At 37.6% G+C, this 20,452-nt stretch overlaps 1 protein-coding gene and 1 long non-coding RNA gene across 9 annotated transcripts in view; one reads left to right on the top strand and one right to left on the bottom strand.

The window, feature by feature from the left end:
• MPP7 (membrane palmitoylated protein 7) overlaps positions 1-19,860 on the top strand; it is a 299,054-nt gene extending 279,194 nt beyond the window's left edge. For all 7 annotated transcript variants that reach the window (XM_032395850.1, XM_032395853.1, XM_032395851.1 and 4 more), the window contains 4 exons: positions 13,650-13,743; positions 14,788-14,896; positions 16,453-16,596; positions 17,083-19,860. In XM_032395850.1, coding sequence (XP_032251741.1) covers positions 13,650-13,743; positions 14,788-14,896; positions 16,453-16,596; positions 17,083-17,262 — 527 coding nt within the window. In that variant the 3' untranslated portion in view covers positions 17,263-19,860. The remainder of the gene's footprint in view (positions 1-13,649; positions 13,744-14,787; positions 14,897-16,452; positions 16,597-17,082) is intronic.
• Positions 13,786-20,452, bottom strand: part of LOC116626508 — a 70,259-nt gene continuing 63,592 nt past the window's right edge. Inside the window, exons 4-5 of one of the 2 annotated variants that reach the window (XR_004298290.1) lie at positions 16,739-16,966; positions 13,786-13,856 (exon numbers count right to left, since the gene is read on the bottom strand). This is a non-coding gene — a long non-coding RNA (uncharacterized LOC116626508). Of the gene's footprint in view, positions 13,857-16,624; positions 16,967-20,452 lie in introns of those variants that run through there. The other variant, XR_004298289.1, reaches the window with a different exon arrangement.

The following is a 20,452-nucleotide window of genomic DNA, read 5'->3' as shown; positions in this document are numbered from 1 at the left end:
TCTAGTTTTGGAAGACTTCGACTTTATTTTAAAGTTACAATTTTCTATTACCTCAAGTTACTCCTTGTTAACTGCATTTTTCCAAATTATTGTTCATAATCATGTTCAGCCATACGTTACAGGGCCCTTGGTTTCCACCAACAGAGATGAAAGGAAAGGAAAAATGTGGAAATGTGGAATTAAACTGTGTTTTTTTTCTTTAACTTTAATTATTCACTTCTCTTGCAAAAGCTGGCTTGCAATATATGAGTAATTCGAGAATTTTACAAAACAATTGTCAGTCTTACAGGGGAGTAGTTACAAAGCACCTGGAGGATGGAAAAACGGATTACAAAGGGAAAAAAATGCATGTATTAATTTCCTACCATGTATTCATCTCCTTTATTTGTCTTAATTTATTTTATCGTCCCAACCACTGGGCGACATCTGCCTGCCACAGAGGAGGGAAGAGAAAGGCTATGGGACTTACTCAGAGTTGTACTCGTCACAGTTGCATGCACCATGCTTCCACTTTTCATGTCCTTCCTCCTATACAGCACTACACAGTCTTTTCCAACTACAGATGCTCTTTATTGTCGCATAGTTAGTAATAAACATCAATTTACTTGGAAGATGATAAATACCAATTAAGACTGTCTCTGAAACATAACCCTTTATGGTAGTTTTGGTGTTACTCAAGGACCTCGGGCAATGTACTTGGGCCTCAATCTATCCAACACTTCAGATAATATCTGTCTCTGAGGTTGTTACAGAAATTGACAATATCCAGAAAGGTTCTGGGACTGGGACTCTCCAAAGAAATCCCTGAAGTAGTAATTTTCCACTCAGATTCACTTTTAAACAGTGTTAATGTCAGAGGATCCTCACAGAGCAGTGTTTTCCAGACTCACCCGATGATAAAAGTCTCTTGGGCTTCTTAGGAAAAGATTCCAAGGCCTTTCCAAAGAGATCCTCCTTCAGGAAACCTGACAGAATGCCTGAAAATCTATTTTATATATCCCAAGCGACTCATAACACTGGACATTTTGGGAAGATAACAGCCATAGCATCAACTCAGGATGATTTCATTAATTACAGAAGAATATATTTGAAGACCAGTGTTGGAATTTTAGATTGTTTTCTCCAGGTAGAGTCTTGATTATCTAGAGAAAAATTATTGCTTTGATTATTCCACCAGTATTAACTATAAATCCTTCCCCAAAATGCACTAAATCTCCACCAGAATGGGTAAGTTTTTGAAAATGATGTGGAGCAATGAAACTCTCACACATCGCTGGTGGGAGTGTAAATTAATTTCACCCACTCTGGAAAACTAAGTGGCAGTATCTACTAAGGCTGAGCGAGCATCTACCCCATGACCCCTCGATCCCACTTAGTACGCAGCCAACAGAGATGCACACAACATGCACTCAGATAGTCTTAGAAACGTTATTCACAAGAGCCCCAAACTGGAAACGACCCAAATGCCCAGCAGGAGTAGACTGGATAGGTACGTGATGGTATATTCACACAACGGAAGACTGCAATGCACTATTTGCTACTACAATGCAGCAATATGAATGAATTCCCCAAACATGTTCAGCGAGAGGAGGCAGACACGAGAGAGAATATGCAGTATGACTCCATGTTTACAAATACAATAAAAGCAGTGCTGAGGTGCTCTTAGAAATCGTGAGGAAGGTGGGTTGGAAGGGTGATTCTGGAGTGCTGGAAATGTTCCGTTTCGTGGTAGAGTGCTGCTTACCCGGGTGTTTTTGATCTGTGAAAACTCATTACGCTTACGTGTGAACTTTTCTGTGTATCATACTTCAGGGTTTTGAATGTTAAAAAGAAATACTTGGTACTTTAGTTCACTGTGGTTTGCTGATGTCGATTTGCTGGTCTCGACTGCACTACAGTTATGGAAGATGAACACCTTCCTTTATTGGAGAAAACTGAGTGATAGTCACATGGGACCTTCTCTAAGCTGTTTTTGCAACTTATTGTGAATCTATAATTATTGCGATTTAAAAAAATTAAAGGGATGCTAAATGAGGTAAATACTGTCGCTCTCGGGCTAAAATGGCAGAACAAATTATATGATCTTTACAAAATATCTATGTTGCCACGTTAAACATTCCAAGTTGCTTTTAAGGAAGGTGGTGGCCGGGGCCGTTTTCTGCTGGTTTGCTTCTTTGTGGCAAATTTCATCCTCGATGAGCAGCGTCAACACTGTTTTAAGGCTCTACATTATCATCAACAAATTTAAATGACTATTAATGTAACCAGTCTTTCAAAAGGCTGTCTCAGTAAATTAAAGTAGTTAACAAAAAGTATTGCATTGATCTATGTGAGTGCTGTGAATTGTGTAAGACTGATGAATCACAGACCTGTACCTCTGAAACAAATAATACATTATAGGTTAAAAAAAAAAAGAAGAAGAAGATAGTGGGAAGGGAAAAATGAAGGGGGGGAAATCGGAGGGGGAGACGAACCATGAGAGGCTATGGACTCTGAGAAACGAACTGAGGGTTCTGGGGGGGGTGGGAGGATGGGTTAGCCTGGTGATGGGTATTAAAGAGGGCACGTACTGCATGGAGCAGTGGTGGGTGTTATACGCAAACAATGAATCATGGAACACTACATCAAAAACTAATGATGTATGGTCATTAACATAACATAATAAAATAAAATTTTTAAAAAGTGATATTAAAAAAAAAAGTATTGCAGTAGATGTCAAAGACTTGATGAATCGATTCCAAAGTCTTTCTAGTCTGGAATTTGGGCACTCACAGTAAGCCACACTTGTTAATCACTTTGTGGTTTCTCATGAAGGCATATATCACAGTTATATGATTTCATAGGTTTCAAGGAACTCGTGTTCGGTAACACTTCTTTGTCCATAGAAGACCCCAGTTGGGATTTCTAAAATATATATATAAAAACTAGGGTACCAATTAAAAAAAATTTTTTTTCTTATCTCACCATGGCCGTTACTTGGGAATTTTGTTGGAAGCAGAGGAAGAGGATAGAGTTGGAGTTTGTCTCATACTCGTTTGAGGTTTGTCTTGCACTGTAAACATAGTGGGTACTCAGACAGTGAACTATAGTGAGGTAGTGGCCTGCATTGTGGTTAATAAGTCCATCTTTCCCTTTGAGTTCCCTGGAGAATTTCCCGATCCCTTATTCAGGATTCCTCACTGTGAATGAGTTTGTGAGATTTCTGTGGTCCCTCAGTGCAATAAACACAAAAATTCTTCAGTGGTAAAGTTACATCAGGCTGGGATAATTTGGGGTGCTCGTGATAAGCAAACACTCTGACTGTAGATATGTCCAGTTTTAAATGAGTTTAGCAGTGTCATAAATGTCTTGTTCGCTCGATGTAGTTCTGCTTTTAGCCCTCCCTAGGGGACTCCATATGTCAGGGCCGTGATCCTTAAAACTGTGTGGGCTACATTTGCAGTGTCCTGCCATTACAGTTGAAGAAAGGAAACCTTTTCTCAGTTTGCCAGAGACCAGTTAATGCACATAAAATTCTCAGTTTTGATTTTCACCAATACATTTTTATGAAGCTAACTATTTGCCAAACGAACACCAGTAAACAAAACGAAGCTGTTGAAGTAATAAATGAATATTAACCCTAAATTCGAAAGCAGGGCATCATACTAATTTTAATAGCTTTTAAACTCTTGGATGCATGTTATATACACATGATAGAGTCTATTTCTATTGTGAAATTCATTCTTAGCTTTTATGATAGAATTAAATTTATTAGTATTTCATGCTATTCCTGCAAAGGGTGTATCACCTCATAAAAAAATAGCATAACTTCTTGGTGCTTTAAGAGCAGAAATATGAAAAACTGTTTCAAGAGATCTGAATGTTGTGTTAAAATATACTTGGTAACTAAATAAAAGTCCATTAAAATTTTAGATATAATTTAATCGGGTTTTATAAATCGATTCCTTTTTGTATTGAGGTACTTTTTCCCACTTCCCTCAGTTTTCCTTTTCTATACTACTGAGATATAATTGAAATAAATAAGCTGCACATATTTAAAATCTACAATTAGATCAATTTTAATATACATAGACACACATGAAATCATCACCACTGAACATTTCCATGTCTTCCAAAAATTTCCCCATGCGTTTTGTAATCCATCCTTCTACCCCTGGCTTTGGGCACCCATGAATCTATACTCTGAAACTATAGATTAGTTTGAATCATCTAGCACTTTATATAAATAAAATTATACAATATGTTCCCAGATTCTTTTTGCCTGGCTTATTTCACCCAGCATGAGTTTGAGATTCACCGAGGTCGTTTCACAAATCAACAGTTCATCCTTTTTCATCACTCAGGGGTATTCCACTGTATGGAAATTCTATAATTTATTTATCCATCCATTTACCTGTTGATGGATACTTGGGGGGTTACCCCCATTTTTGGTTATTACAGATAAACCTATAAGCTAAACATTCTGATGAACATATGTTTTTGTTTCTGTTGGGTAAATATGGAGTAATAGAATGGCTGGATCATATTTAATTTTTTAAGAACCTACACAAACCATTTCCCAAAATGGTTATACCATTTTCCAGCCCAGTAGCAGTGTATGCAAGATCTAGTTTTTTTGCAGCTTTGCCAACAATTGGTATAGCCAGCCTTTTAAATTTTTCTCTGTGTGATACAGCCCTATCTCAGGGATATTACGGGTTCAGTTCCAGACCACCACAATAAAGTAAATACTGCAGTGAAGTAGCTCAAATGAATTTTTTGTTTTCCCAGTAGTCTCTTAAGTGTGCAATAGCATTATGTCTGAAAAAACAATGTACATTCCTTAATTTTAAAATACTTTATTGTTAAACAATGCTAACCATCATCTGAGCTTTCAGTGAGTAATATTTTTGCTGGGGGAGGGTCTTGTCTTGAGGTGGCTGGCTGCTGACTGACCAGGGTGGTGGTTGCTGAAGGCGAGGCTGGCTATGGAAACTTCATAAAATAAGACAACAGTGAGGTTTGGCGCATCAATAGACTCTTCCATTCATGAACTATTTCTCTGTAGCATGCAGTTCTGTTTGATAGCATTTTACTCAATCCTCTCAAACATTGTGCTTCTTTATCAGCTCAGTTTAGGTAATATTCTAAATATTTTTTTGTCATTTCAACAATCTTCACAGATTCTTCACCATCTCAAGAAACCACTTTCTTTGCTCATCTATAAGAAGCATCTCCTCATCCATTAAAATTTTATCACAAAATGGCAGTAATTCAGTCACATCTTCAGGCTCCGCTTCTAATTCTAATTTTTGTGCTGTTTCCACCACATCCGCAGTGACTTCCTCCACTCAGGTCTTGAACCCCCCAAGTCATCCATGAGGGTTGGAATCAGCTTCTTCCAAACTGTTAGTGTTGATAGTTTGACCTCTTCCCATGAATCATAAATGTTCTTACTGGCATCTAGAATGGTAAATCTTTTCCAAAGAAAATTTTCTTTCCATAACTCACTTTTCAGTTTACTTTGCCCAAAGCCATCAGAGGAATCACTATCTATGGCAGCCATAGCCTTACAAAAATGTATTTCTTAAATAAGAATAGAAAGTCACATTTATTCCTTGATCCATGGACTACAGAATGGATGTTGTGTTAGCAGGCATGAAAATAACCTTAATCTTGTTGTACATCTCCATCAGAGCTCTTGGGTGACACGGTGCATTGTCAATGAGCAGTCCTATTTTATTTTATTTTATTTATTTTTTAAAATTTTATTATGTTAATCACCATACTTACATCATTAGTTTTTGATGTAATGTTCCATGATTCATTGTTTGCGTATGACACCCAGTGCTCCATTCAATACATGCCCTCTTTAATACCCATCCCCAGGCCAACCCATCCCCCCACCCCCTCCCCTCTAGAACCCTCAGTTTGTTTCTCAGAGTCCATAGTCTTTCATTGTTCGTCTCCCCCTCCGATTTCCCCCCCTTCATTTTTCCCTTCCTACTATCTTTTTTTTTTTTTAACATATAATGTATTATTTGTTTCAGAGGTACAGGTCTGTGATTCAACAGTCTTACACAATTCACAGCGCTCACCATAGCACATACCCTCCCCAATGTCTATCACCCAGTCACCCCATCCCTCCCACCCCCCACCACTCCAGCAACCCTCAGTTTGTTTCCTGAGATTAAGAATTCCTCATATCAGTGAGGTCATATGATACATATCTTTCTCTGATTGACTTATTTCTCTCAGCATAACACCCTCCAGTTCCATCCACATCATTGCAAATGGCAAGATCTCATTCCTTTGATGGCTGCATAATATTCCATTGTATATATATACGACGTCTTCTTTATCCATTCATGTGTCGATGGACACCTTGGCTCTTTCCATAGTTTGGCTATTGTGGACATTGCTGAGCAGTCCTATTTTAAAAGGAATCTTTCTGAGCACTAGGTTTGAACATTGGGCTTAAAATATCCAGTAAGCCATGTTGTAAATAGATGTGCTGTCATCCTGGCTTTGTTGTTCCATTTATAGAGCACAGGCAGAGTAGATTCAGTTAATTCTTAAGGGCACTGCGATTTTCAAAACAGTCAATGAGCACTGGCTTCACCTTAAAGTCATCAGCTACATTCGCCCCTAACAAGCCAGACTGTCCTTTGAAGCTTGAAGCGAGGCATTGACTTTTCTCTAGCTATGAAAGTCCTAGATGGCATCTTCTTCCAATAGAAGTCTATTTCATTTAAGTGAAAATCTACTTAGTGTAGCCACCTTCATTAATGATCTTAGCTAGATCTTCTAGCTAACTTGCTCTAGCTTCTACATCAGCATTTGCTGCCTCACCTTGCACTATTCTGTTATGGAGACAGCTTCTTTCCTTAAACCTCATGAACCAACCTCTGCTAGCTTCCAACTTTTCTTCTGCAGCTTCCTCATCTCTCTCAGCCTTCATGGAACTGAAGAGAGTCAGGGCCTTACTCTGGATCAGGCCTGGGCTTAGGAGAATGTCATGGCTGGTTTAATCTTCTCTCCAGACCACGCATACTTTCTCCATAGCAATAATACGGCTGTTTCACTTTCTTACCGTTCGTGTATTCACTGGAGTAGCACTTTTTAATTTACTCCAAGAATTTTTCTTTGCGTTCACAACTTGACTGGTGCGAGAGCTTTCAGCCAATTTCAGCCTTCCACATGCCTTCCTCACTAAGCTTAAGCACGTCTAGCTTTTGATTTAAAGTGAGAAGGTGGGACTCTTCCTTTCACTTGAACACTTAGAAGCCATTGTAGGGTTATGAATTGTCCTAATTTCAATATTGTTGTGTCTCAGGGAATGGGGAGGCCTGAGGAAAGGGGGAGAGATCGGGGAAATGGCCGGTCAGTGGAGCAGTCGAACACACACATTTGTTGATTAAGGTCACTATCTTATGTGGGTGCAGTTCATGGCACCCCAAAACAACTACGATAGTAACATCAAAGATCACTGATCACAGATCACCATAACAAATATAATAATGAAAAAGTTGGAAATATCACAAAAATTACCAAAATGTGACATAGAGACACAAATGAGCAAATGCTGTTGGAAAAATGGCGCTGATAGATTTGCCACAAACCTTCAATTTGTTTTAAAAACAAAACAATGAGAAACAGTATCTGCGAAGCACAATAAAACAAGGTATGCCTATATGTGTGTAGTGGTATCTCATTGTACTTCAATTTGCATTTAATTAATGACTAATGACGTTGAGCGTCATTTCGTGGACCCACTCATTTATGCATCTCCTTTGGTGAAGTGCTTATTCAAATATTTTGTCCATTTTTAAAAATTGCATTGTTTCACTGAGTTTGAGAATTCTTTATATATTCTGGATATGTGTCCCTTATGTGATAAATGTATTATTCATATATTCTTCTCAGTCTGTGGATTGGCCTTTTTTTTTTTTTTAGACTGTGCACACAAGGTGGGGGAGGGGCAGAGGGAGAGAGAGAATCTTAAGCAGGCTCTGCACCTGGCACAGATCTTGAGATCATGACCTGAGCCAAAATCAAGAGTTGGTTGCTTAACCGACTGAGCCACCCAGGCATCCCACCTTTTTATTTTTTTAATGGTGTTTTTCAAAAACCGGCAGTTTTTAATTTTGACAAAGTCTGATTTATCATTTCATGTTTTGTGCTTCTGGTGCTCTAAAAATCCTTTATCTCAGGACCATAAAGACATTCTGCTTTTTCTAGAAGTTTTATAGTTTTACATTTTACATTGAGGTCTTGATCCATTTCAAGTTGTTTTTTCGTGTTTAGCAGATTTGCCTTGTTCCTGATCTCAAGGGAAAACAACTCCCATCTTTTATCATTAAGTATGTTGTTGAGAGCGCCTGGGTGGCTCAGTTGGTTAAGTGACTGCCTTCAGCTCAGGTCATGATCCTGGAGTCCCGGGATCGAGTCCTGCATCGGGCTCCCTGCTCAGCGGGGAGTCTGCTTCTCCCTCTGATCCTCCCCCATCTCATGCTCTCTCTCTCTGTCTCATTCTCTGTCTCAAATAAATATGTTGTTGACTCATTGATGGCCCTGTTATTTGCTTGAAAGCAGTCTCTGCGATTCCTAGTTTGCAGAGACTTTTTGTCATGAAAGGGTGTTGAAATTTTTTCTAATGCTCTTTCTGGATACATTGAAATGATGTATTATCCTTCATTCTGTTAATATGGTGAATTCCATTGATTTTCAAATGTTCAGCTGACCTCTCATTCATGAGATAAACTCTACTTGGTCATGATCTCGTATCTTTTGAAAAAATGTATTGTCCAGTTTGACTTGCTAATATTTTTGTTAAGGACTTTTGCACCTAAATTTATGATGGAGATTGGTGTGAAATGTTTTCTAATGCCTTTGTTAGATTTTGCTATTAGGGTTATACTAATATCATAAAATGAATTAAGCAGTGATTCCTCTTTATGCAAAAATATGTTGATGTAGGATTTGTGTTATTTCATTCCTAATGGTGGACAGACTTCATCGGCCATCTAGGCCTGGAATCTTTGGGGGAAGGTTTTAAAAAACAGATTTATTTAGGGGTGCCAGGGAGGCTCAGTCAGTTAGGCATCTGCCTTTGGTTTGGGTCATGATCCTGGGATCCTGGGATCAAGTCCCACATCAGGCTCCCTGCTCTGCAGGGAGTCCACTTCTCCTTCTGGCCCTCTCCGTGCTTGTGTGTGTTCTCTCTCTCTCAAATAAATAAAATCTTTAAATAATAGATTTATTCAGTAGATACAGGGCTGTTCAGATATTGTCTCCTCTTGTTTCAATTTTGATTCTTTATGCTTTTCAAGAAATTTATCCATGTCATCTAAATTGTCAAATATGTTGGCATAAAGTAATGCATAATATTCTCTAATCCTTTTTAATGTTCAAAGGATCTCTGGTAATAACTCCTTTTTCATTATTTATATTGGTGATTTTTGTTCTCTTCTTCTTAATCACTGTAATTAGATTTTAAATTTTTATCATTTTTCTTTATTGTCTTTTTTTCTATTTTGTTAATTTATTATTCACTTCTCCTTGGCTCAGGTTTACTTTGGTCTTTGCTTTCTAGCAATTTTTAAGATGAACTTTACTGATTCTAGATCTTCTTTTCTAATAGAAGTACATAAAGGCATAAGTTTCCTGCTACACACTATGTTCTTCATGTACTTCACAGTATTTGCTCACTTTTATTGTTTCATTTTTGAGTCATAATTATTTTGAAGTGTGTTATTTAATATTTGAGGTTATCCTAGATATCTTATCAGTTTTTCATTATTTTATGGTTAGAGAATTTACTCCTTATGATTTGGATTCTTTTAAATTCATTGGGACTTTCTTTGGGCCAGCATATGATCTACCTTTTGACAAATGCATCATCTACACTTTAAAATAATGTGTATTCTTCAGTTACTGGATGTAGTATTACACAGGTATTAATTAGACCCCTGAGGGTGGTGATGCTGTGTAGATCCCCTGTGTCTTACTGATACTTTGTCTAGTTCTATCAGTTGTTGAGAGGCAGTAAAACCCATTCTGATTGTGAACTTGTCCATTTCTCCATTTAACTCAGCCAATTTTTGCCTCATGTACTTTCAAGTTCTGTTATTATGTGTGTACAAATTTATAATTGTTAATTTAAGTTTCTCTTATGAAACATTCGTCTTTGTCTCTGGTCATACTTTTTTTTCAAGTCTCTTGTCTATACTAAAGTAGCCACTTCAGCACCTTATGCTTACTGTTTACATGGTACATATACTGTCTTCTATCTGTTCACTTTCAGCTTATCTGTGTCTTTAATGTGTCTTTCTTATAAACTAATAGACAGCATGTACTAGGGTCTTGCTTTTTCACCTATTCTCTGCCTTTTAATTGGAGTATATAAACCAATTAACATTTATTGAGTTATGGAAATGATTAAATTTAAGCTACGATTAAGTTTTTCTGTTTATCCCGTTTGGTTTTGTTTTTGGTGGGTTTTTTTTGCTTTTTATTTCTTATTTTTTTTTATTTGAATGTTTACTAGTGTTCCATTTCAGTTTACTTATTGGCTCTCCGCTTCTATGTCTTTGCATTACTTGTTATTGGTTGCTCTAGGGATTACAACAGGCTTAGTGTCTCACCATTGACAGTCTGCTTAGAGGTAACTTCATGCCATTTCACATAATATATAGAAACCTTGCAATCATATAAATCCCTTTTTCCTAGTCTTTTTTGTTCTAGTTGACAAATGTGTTACGTTTGCGTACATTGAAAACTACCAGATATTATAACTTTTAAATCAGTTGTATATATATTTTATATATATGTGTCTATATTATATATATATGTATATGTATGTTTAAGGAATGTAAGAGGAAAAAATAGACTTTTATTTCTACTCAACTATTCTTTCTATTGCTTTCTTCATTTCTTGAAGATATAAATTCCTTCTTAACATTTCCTTTTAGCCTAAGAACTTCCTTGAATATTCTTTTAGAACAGATATGCTGATGAATTATTAGTCTCTCTTCTTCTGAAAAGGTGTTTGTTTTGCTTTTTTCTCCTGAAGGATATTTTAGGTGAAGTTCTTTTCTTTCAGTACTTTAAGTCTAGATATTATTTCATTGAGTTCTTGTTTTTATGATTTATAATAAATCTGTAGCCACTGAAATCATTATTCCTCATGTGTACTGTATTGGTTTTTACTGGATGCTTTCAAGATTTTTTTTATCCTTGACTGTTAGTACTCTGGTTTTGATGTGCCTAGGCATGATTTTTCTCTGAATTTATCCTATTTGAGATTTGTTGAGCTTCTGAAATTTGTAAAATATATGTCTTTCACCAGATTTTAGCAGTTTGGGGCCACTGTTTTCTTCAAATACATTTTTTTTTTTTTTTTTTGCCTCAATATCTTTTTCGTCTCCTCTGGCATCCAAATTACACATTTATTTCACAGGTCCCTCAGGTTCCATTTATATCTTTTCAATCTTTTTTTTCTTTGTTGCTCAGATTTTATGATTTCCATTGATCTATCTTCAAGTTCATTGACTTTTTTCTCTGTCCTCTCCATTCTGCTACCTAGCCCATCTAGCAACTTGTTTGTTAGATATTGTGTATTTCCATTCTAACATTTCCATTTGATTCTCCTTTATAGTTTCTATTTCTCTGAGAATTTATATTTCCATTCATTTCAGATGTGTTTTCCTTTACCTTATAAAACACAGTTATAAACACATAAGTTCTTAAATTCTTGAATTCTTTGTCTGGTAGTTCTAACTTCTGGGTCATTCAGAGTTGCCATCTACCATTTTCCCCTTGAGAATTGGTCATAATTTCTTGGTTCTTTTATATTAAATGATTTTAAACTGCATTCTGGATGTTATGAATGCAGTGTTGTATCAACTCTAGGTCCTGCTTACAGTGGAGCAGAAAATACAGGATTAACTTAAAAACAAAAACCCTGAGGAGTTGCAGTGCCAACATGGCAAGTGAAAACCTGGATATAGCCCATCCTTACTGCTGATTACAGCTAAAAACTCTGGGCCCGAGATAGCGGTCGGAGCACTTTGAAAATGAGTAAAGCAGGAAGATGGTGGAGGGGAGTCAACATTCTGGAGAATGTTTTCATTTTAGCAAGTCATCACCCTTTTATGTTCATACCGTAATTCTGTCTCATTTTCTGTGAGTTGTGGTTTCAATCTCAGTTCAGTTCTCTTAAGTTTTTGCTACACTGATTTGGGTCTTCCCTGTCACATGTGGTTCAGGGGTGAGTCTGATAGTTGTGTGCATAGTTCAAATCTCAGCTCGGTTCTCTAAGCCTTTTCTACATTGGTTTGGGGGTGTTCTGTGCTGCTGTTATTCACGGGTTAGGCTGAGACTTGTGTATTCTAATCTCAGTTCACGTATGAAAATATTGCTGTGTTACCTTGAGTCTGAACTGCAAGTGTATAGCTCAGGGGTTATTCTTCAGCTAGTTTTGGTTCCTTCACAGCTTTAGAGTATCTTCTTCACCCAGTCTTCCTGGATTACCTCCACACTCTTCAATTTGTAAGGGCTTTTTAAAAGTTTTTTCTTGGTTCTTTTCACCAAAAAGGGCTCCTACTGGAATTTAGTCACACAGAACAGCATGATGCTCTGCAAATGTTCCCACCCTCAGGGCAAAGCTAAGAAGAAATAAAAGTTAAAACTCTACCCCATGCAGGTTGATTCCTCTCCACAGTCTACCTGCTTTTTATTTATTTTCAGAGTGCTGAGATAGTTGTCTGGGCCCAGAGTTTTTAGCTGAAATCCGCAGGAAGGATGGGCTATGGTCAGTTTTTTGCTTGCCCTATCAGCATGCAACTCCTTAGGTTTGGTTATGTTTTTACAGTTAATCCTGTATTTTCTGCTCCATTATAACTTAGTAGCAGATAGGCAACATTACTGAACATTTGGAAGTTCAGTAGTATTCTAAGAAGGTGTTTATAATTTTGCAAAGGAGGAATGAATAGCATTTAGTCTTCGAATTCAGTCAATTAGTAAAACAAAACACTGATGGCATACTTACTATGTGCTGTGTGTGGAAGACAGTAAAATAATTTCAGAGTTTACCTTACAACCTAGTAGGCATTAGGCTTGCTTCAATGAATAACGATCAGTAAATATGGTAATAAGCATATTATCTGCAAAAGACAGGAGTTTTTCCTCAAGGGTTAAAATACTATTTTTATTTAACTAACATTATAACCTTCAAAATAATGAATAGCACAGACACAATGCAATTTAACTTTGAATCCATATTCAAATCAGTGTTGTACTTTCATATCGGTAGAGAAAATCTGAATGACACTTTATTTAATCAATTTGCTTTTTTCTAAGTTTTTAAATCTGGTTCATGAAAAACACATTATTTTTTATTTTATTTAAAGATTTTATTTGAGAGAGAGCGTGAGCACAAGCAGGGTGAGGGGCAGAGGGAGAAGCAGGCTCTCTGCTGAGCAGGGAGCCTGATGCAGCGCTTGATCCCGGGACTCTGGGATCATGACCTGAGCCGAAGGCAGACGTTTAACCTACTTAGCCACCCAGATGCCCTGAAAAATACTTTAATACATGATGATTTCTTTTTTAGTGTCCTCCTTAGGGTAGCTGATGTAAACTTTTGTAAACTCTTTTTAATTAAATCGCAGACACGACCAGAGCAAGAAGAAGCCAGGAGAGCGATGGTGTGGAATATATTTTCATTTCCAAGCATTTGTTCGAGACAGATGTACAAAATAACAAGTATGTGGCAGTTTTTTGTGTGACTCTTGTTTTTAAGCCTGTGCCTCTGTATCCAGTTTTCAGGGAACTGAGGGTTCCCTTCCGTTTGAAATAAATTTTAAGTTTTATAGTATCTGAAATGGATAAAAAGGTGATAATTCAGTTAGTAGGTGTTACCAGTCTTCACCTGTAATTTTTTAATAACCTAGAGCTGCTATGTTTCTGGTAAGTTCAATGGGTAGGAATTATTTTGAAGGATGAGGGAATGTTGCTCATATATTATTGTGACCTCTTTCCACCCCACTCATTGAATCTTAATATAGAATTTGAATAGAATTTTCTTTAAAAAACTAACAACAATGTAATAGGTCCCTAGTTCGACCATCTCTCCCACATGCACCTCTCACCCTCATTGGCTCTTCAAAAAATTAAAATACTGTTCATCACCTTGCTTGTACCACATCCCCTGGCCAGCTCTAACCTTCCCCCCCACCTCCCCAGGTCCTCCATTTGCTTCAGCATGAATATTTTAGGGTATCAGGAAGCAATGTGTGTTTTAATGTGAGATTTGGGGATTTTATTGAAACATCAAAATGCTTTTTTCCACGTTTGGCACAGCGATTGTGTTTTTATAGCACGTAATCGGCTGCCCTGCTTCCATTAGCCACCAGGCAGTCCCTCCTGTCGTTCTAAAGCTGAGCGTGGTTATTCTGTAGCGTGCAGTGAAATTTCAGTAGTTTCTATTGTTTGGCTTATTCACTGCTTTATTGCATTGCATTAGTTCTGAAAAAGAGGTGATGGAAAACAGAGTACTGCTGGCCTGAAGTACTTTTTTTCTGCTTAAGTGTAATACAAGCAAGTGTTACTGATTTGAAAATGTAAAATACAAGATTTTTTAAAATTGACATTCTGGAGGACTTGGCCCTACTTATTTTATTGAACACAGTAAAAAAAAAAAAAAATTACATGTTCAGCAAAAATCTTTTCTATATTTGAATTATGTCTTTCCACTTATATCTATAATTAATTCACAAATGGCTCTGATTTAGATCTGATTTCCTACAGGTTTATTGAATACGGTGAATATAAAAACAACTACTACGGAACGAGTATAGACTCCGTGCGGTCTGTCCTAGCTAAAAACAAAGTTTGTTTGTTGGATGTTCAGCCTCATGTAAGTGAACAATGAACTATTCAGTACCATTCTGGCCCATGTGAGCTACCACACTCCATGTGAACCTTTCAATCTGGGGGTAAATCTAAAGGCTGCTCACTTTGGGCATATCTGTGGCTTTCCTAATGACAAAAGCATTTAAATGTAATTTGAGAAGTCTCTGGTGAGAGGAAAATAAAAAAGGCCCATAATATTAGAAAAGAGGAGTTAGGGGAAGCCACAAGATCTGTTTGTAACTCTTGTTTATATTCTGTGTTAGCCAAGTACAAGACTCTTAGATATTTCTTCTGTGTAAAATACGTTGCTACGTGTATAATGGATTTTTAAGTGTTAAGTCTGATTTTAAGTGTTTGTAATTTTTACAATGGACATTTTGGTTCTTGGCCTTCTTTTATTTTGAGTCTCTACATATCCTAGAAGCGTACACCCCATACATAGAGCTGTGGGGCATTTCACAGGAATTGAACTGAATGAGATCCTTCCTGCGGCTGTCAGCTGAATCCTTGCTGGCAGCCGGGGAACGCTTAGGAACACTTTGGACCGAGGATGCCAGTGGATGAAGCCATTCCGTTCTTACTGAACCACATCTCCTCCAGCAGAGACCCTACCCGTAGCGTTTTCCTTGTTACCGAGGGGCCACAGAGTCTCGCTCCACTGATGGGTACACAACCTCCAAGAGTGAGTGGCCTGGAGAAGCCCTTCATTCTTCTTCAGGAAGATGAATCTGGAGTCAAAGTGCCCCAAGAATCAGTAGGGCAGCTGACGCCTTCACGTAGGCACCAGCAATGAGTAGACTACTCCTGCTTGTGCAGCCAGCTCTGTGCCAGGGCCCTGGGTCTAGTCGTGTCCAGCTTCGTCAGTGCAGGTCCAGCTCTCCGTCCGAGAGCCTCACTAGCCCTCCGGACGTATGGATCCTCCGGCTGCACCCCCACACCCCACCATAACCTTTCAGGGGAGTTTGTGGTCTGTACTCACGTTCTGAGGAGGCCCTGACACACAGGTCAAGAGGCTCCCTCCCTCCACTCCCACCCTTTTGCCATTCCCCCTAGACTGTAGACGAGTCCTCAGAAGCATAGCGGAAATAATGTAAGATATTTTGATGGGAGAATGTTGACAAGCTTCAAGGAAAGCGGAAGTCTTGCCCACAGAATGGCAAACAAGACAGACAGAATGACAGACTCCTATTTGAGATCAGGAAGAGGCTTAGGTGGGATGGTTGGAAGACTTTCATGTGCAGACACTTAACGCATAGCATCTTTTGAGTATTTGATTTAAAAATCAGTTTTATGATATTTTTAGCTGCTTCTGTCCAATATGAATTATGACATTTTTCAAAACATTTTAAAAGGCAAGTTATATTCTCCAACATTTTTTCAGGGGTATATAATTATGACATTTAATTGTCAACAACTGATTGAATAATATATTGAAAGAGCTACTGGCCTTAATTAGATAATTTTAAGGAATTTTCTCCTTTGAAAGAAACTTTGGTTTACTGTAAAATTCACTCATGACACTATGAAGAAATAAAAGAAGGCTTATTTTCTTCCTTGCAGACAGTGAAGCATTTAAGGACCCTAGAATTTAAGCCCTACGTGATATTTATAAAGCCTCCATCAATAGAGCGTTTGAGGGAGACAAGAAAAAATGCAAAGATTATTTCAAGCAGAGATGACCAAGGTGCTGCAAAGCCTTTTACAGTAAGTACAGTGATGCTCAGTAAGAAGATGTAAGTGGTACTTGAAATCATACATGTGGGAGCCACTACTTTCGGAAGACATGGTGTAGTAGATGCTGTGATCCAAAACCCGATAAAAGACAGAATTGTATTTGGGTACATACATTTTGAGTGATTGCGCTGTACTGGCTTTCTGTGCTTCTGTGAATAGATCTTCAAATTATATTGACTGAAATATCCCTGTAATAATAAGTGAATGAGTGACAATCCTGAAATTCACGAAAGGTGGGAACTTTGATTCTGTGCAAGCAGTTGAGCAGATCCGAGAGAGAACATCAGAAGGTATGATGTCTGAAGAACTTGCAGTTCAAGAGGGTCATTTTCATTTGTGGCTGAAAGAATAAACACAGAATAGCATTTGATAAACCAGTTGTGGAAATGTCTGCATCTATGTAAAGTGATATAATTGCCTGGTTAACCAAAGTTTTTTTAATTCTTCCTTTTGCAGGAAGAAGACTTTCAGGAAATGATTAAATCTGCACAGATAATGGAAAATCAGTATGGTCATCTTTTTGACAAAATTATAGTAAATGATGACCTCACCGTGGCATTCAATGAGCTAAAAACAACTTTTGACAAATTAGAGACAGAAGCCCACTGGGTTCCAGTGAGCTGGTTACATTCATAACTAAGGGAAATTCCCACAATCATCTTTTTTGTAGAGTGCATGATGAAATCATTTACCGTTCTGGTGGTAGGGCTTTTTAATCTATATCACTGTTGTAGATATGCAGTCTTGCTTAAAACTGAATGTTGGTTTTGTTTGTATCTTTATCCAGCCTTACTTCGAACACAATATTATTTGAGTAGAAGATCCAAAATCAAAATTTGCACAGTACTGTATTTTGAGCAGAGCTTTGAACCTTTTGGTTGTCTTTAATATACAGCTGTATCTCCAAGATGAGGTTGGACTTTTTAGAGAGAAACAGCTAGGGAATTGATACTGGAGTTCGGTGCTTCAGCAGGTCTCAGACGTGGTCCCTCCATCAAGTTTGTACATTAACAGTTGAAGGTACTAACTTAGCAGCCTTGAGCAGCTCCAGGCAAACAGGACAGCTTTGCTGTTCTTTGGATGGATGGGTCACTATAGGTTCACCTAGGCTGACAGTAAGGCGTCCTCTTGCTATTCTAAAAGCGCAACCTTTTTCTTACATATATACAATATAGTCAGAGTGTATTTAAAAATCTTTCTTAGAGGAATTACGACACATTAGCCTTAGTGAGTGGCCTGCATGTTATAGCTTGAGACGACCTCTTAGGACTACATATCAGTGACTCGAGTATTTAATGAGGGAAGATACGACTTTTAAAAATGATTGTATATGTAACTAAAAGCCCTTCCTTATGGTATTAGTCTTTGTAAGGTTGGTGATATCTTGGGGCAAGTAATGATTACAAAGGACATTTTTATTTGTAAATCCTCAGACAGGATTTCCGGAGTCACTATCCAATAAATTATAAGAATGTGATTCCTATTCTCAAAGTAGATGTTTTACATGTTACTGATACAGTTAAAATGTGATCATTTTTCACATGTGCAATTGATCATATACTTAAATTGCACTAAGATGTATTTTAGAAAAACTTTTCGTATAATGTTAACTTACCTCTTAATCATCAAAATAATTCTTAACGCTGGTCAGGTACCATCCTAATCTTACCATTTTTAAAGAATCTTAAGAAAGACTCTTGTAAATAATTTAGATGGGCTCTCATTTTTCTTTGTTACTACTGAACTTCAGCATACTAGAAAGGGCCGTAAGTTGTTTAAGAGAACATGTCTTGCCATTCTTGCATGCAGTAAGACCCTGCCAATCAAAAATCATCACATCTATGACTTTCAAACAGAAAATATTTTTTGTTGATTTGTAAAGAGTTTAGATGTCATAAGAAAAATAGAATGTAGTGAAATTTTATATATTTATGAAATCTTTGAAAGGCATATTTTTTTAATTATCAAATGGAGCTATTCATAAAATAAATTGTATGTAAAGATGTCATAATTTAAAAGAGTAGTTTTATAAGTCAGGGTCAACATTCCATGTAAATATTTGACCTTTGTTCGTACACAGATAGCCCACGAGTGTTATATGTGCACTGTGCACTTGGTAGCATTATCCACTGGATTTCCTTCAGACGTGTCAAATTTCGTATTAGAAACAGAGACAAAAACTGCTGTAATGGTCTTGATACACACTCTCACTAAAACAATCAGACCAGATGTTACTTAACATGATCCAGACAGTGAGTTCTAAGTTTATAAAGTCAATAGCAAGCCATCTAGATTTTTAAAGGAGTGGGAAGAGGGCTGCCGTACTTTAAAGTTGTATGGCTGCTCTAAGAAAATATAAGTCTTACACAGAGAGTTTGGGTAGAATAGACTCCTCTTTGAACACTAAGATCTCCTATAAATCAAAGCTTCCTGTACAACGAGTAATGGGAAACGTGTAATTTTAATCTAGGCAATTGTCTGAATAATTTAATTTAGGCAGTCCAACCAAATTCTTTACTGTGGGGGTAGAGGGTAGTGTAATGTGGTGGAAACAGAGTCCTTCTGGCTGTTGGTGGCAATGGGGTGTTATTTAAAAATATAACTGTCCAGACCTTTCTCCCTTTTCACACTAGAATTTTGTTTGTTTTGTTTTTAATGAAAAGGGCACCCTGGCAATTTGAGAAATCTTTTATTAGGTACATGGCTTTGCAAGTGATGTTTACATAGCCATTTTGATGTTTGTTTGGAGATTAGGTTAAAACTGAGTAAGGCAGTGCCAAGGGCTCGTTGATAACTGTTGCGGAAGGCCCTGGACTCTTGCATCTGCACCCAGACCACCTCCAGCAAGGAGACGTGCCCGGCACTCCTCACTGTACTAGTTCGGCCGGCTCCCAAGACAGTGTCAGCCACTGTTGCAGAGAAGAGGAATGTTTATAGTTTTAAGTCCATATATTTAAAATCCGAGATCAGGAAATTCTATATTCCCGTGATTACCAAATTAGAGTCAGTTAAAAATAAAAAGGTGAAATTGAAGTATTTTTTTCCTGTTGCTTTACTTATATAGATGTTCTTAATATCTTTAAGGCTGACATTCCTGGTATTGTATAATGATTGAATGTATCTAAATTGTAATAATTTAAAATTAACAAACCTGTAATCTTCATAGATTTATTAAAAGCTGCTTGAAGATCTGGATTTCTGTTATTTTCTTTTTGACTAGTAAGGATTTCTAAATAAATGTAATGGAAAACCTTTGATCTTAATAAAGTATCTTCAAATCTGTTCTTGCGCTTGGGTATTTAGGATATTGTTTGTTTCCCATGGTAGATCAAATTCTGTTTTCTAGAAACTCTGATGCCAAGTGGTTCCTTTGAACTTGCCATGTCTAAAATTAAACTTCATGTTTAACAGGGTTGTTGGAGAGATGGAACTCACTAGTTCTGCTCCTCCCCACACAGTGCAGCCATTTAAAGATACGGAGAAATAAAGGGGGGGGGTGGACGATCGGGGCCCATCCGTGATAGGATCGTCCCTTCCCCTGCTCCTCGCCATCAGGAACTAGAGCATTATCCACATCCTGTTCCTGAATTCCAGTCAGGCAAAACGAAACTTTTTTATTTAGCTGTACATGAGGACAGACTGCCACCTGCTTACATACACAAGCTAATTAGCAGTGGCCTTGCTTCAACACTTGGGCCAGTTAGCCCCAGCTGTGCTTCCATGGAAAGACTGTACAGGAGAGCCGTCGGAGCACGGGATCTGGAGCCACACCTCCTGAGTTCAGGTTCTGGTTTTGCCTATTACCAGCTTTGCAACCTTGACACAG

This window comes from Phoca vitulina, unplaced genomic scaffold, assembly GCF_004348235.1.
Source record: "Phoca vitulina isolate PV1807 unplaced genomic scaffold, GSC_HSeal_1.0 scaffold88, whole genome shotgun sequence".
Taxonomy (NCBI): domain Eukaryota; kingdom Metazoa; phylum Chordata; class Mammalia; order Carnivora; family Phocidae; genus Phoca; species Phoca vitulina.
Note: the sequence above shows the minus strand (reverse complement) of the source record. Positions and strands in the feature narration are given on the sequence as shown.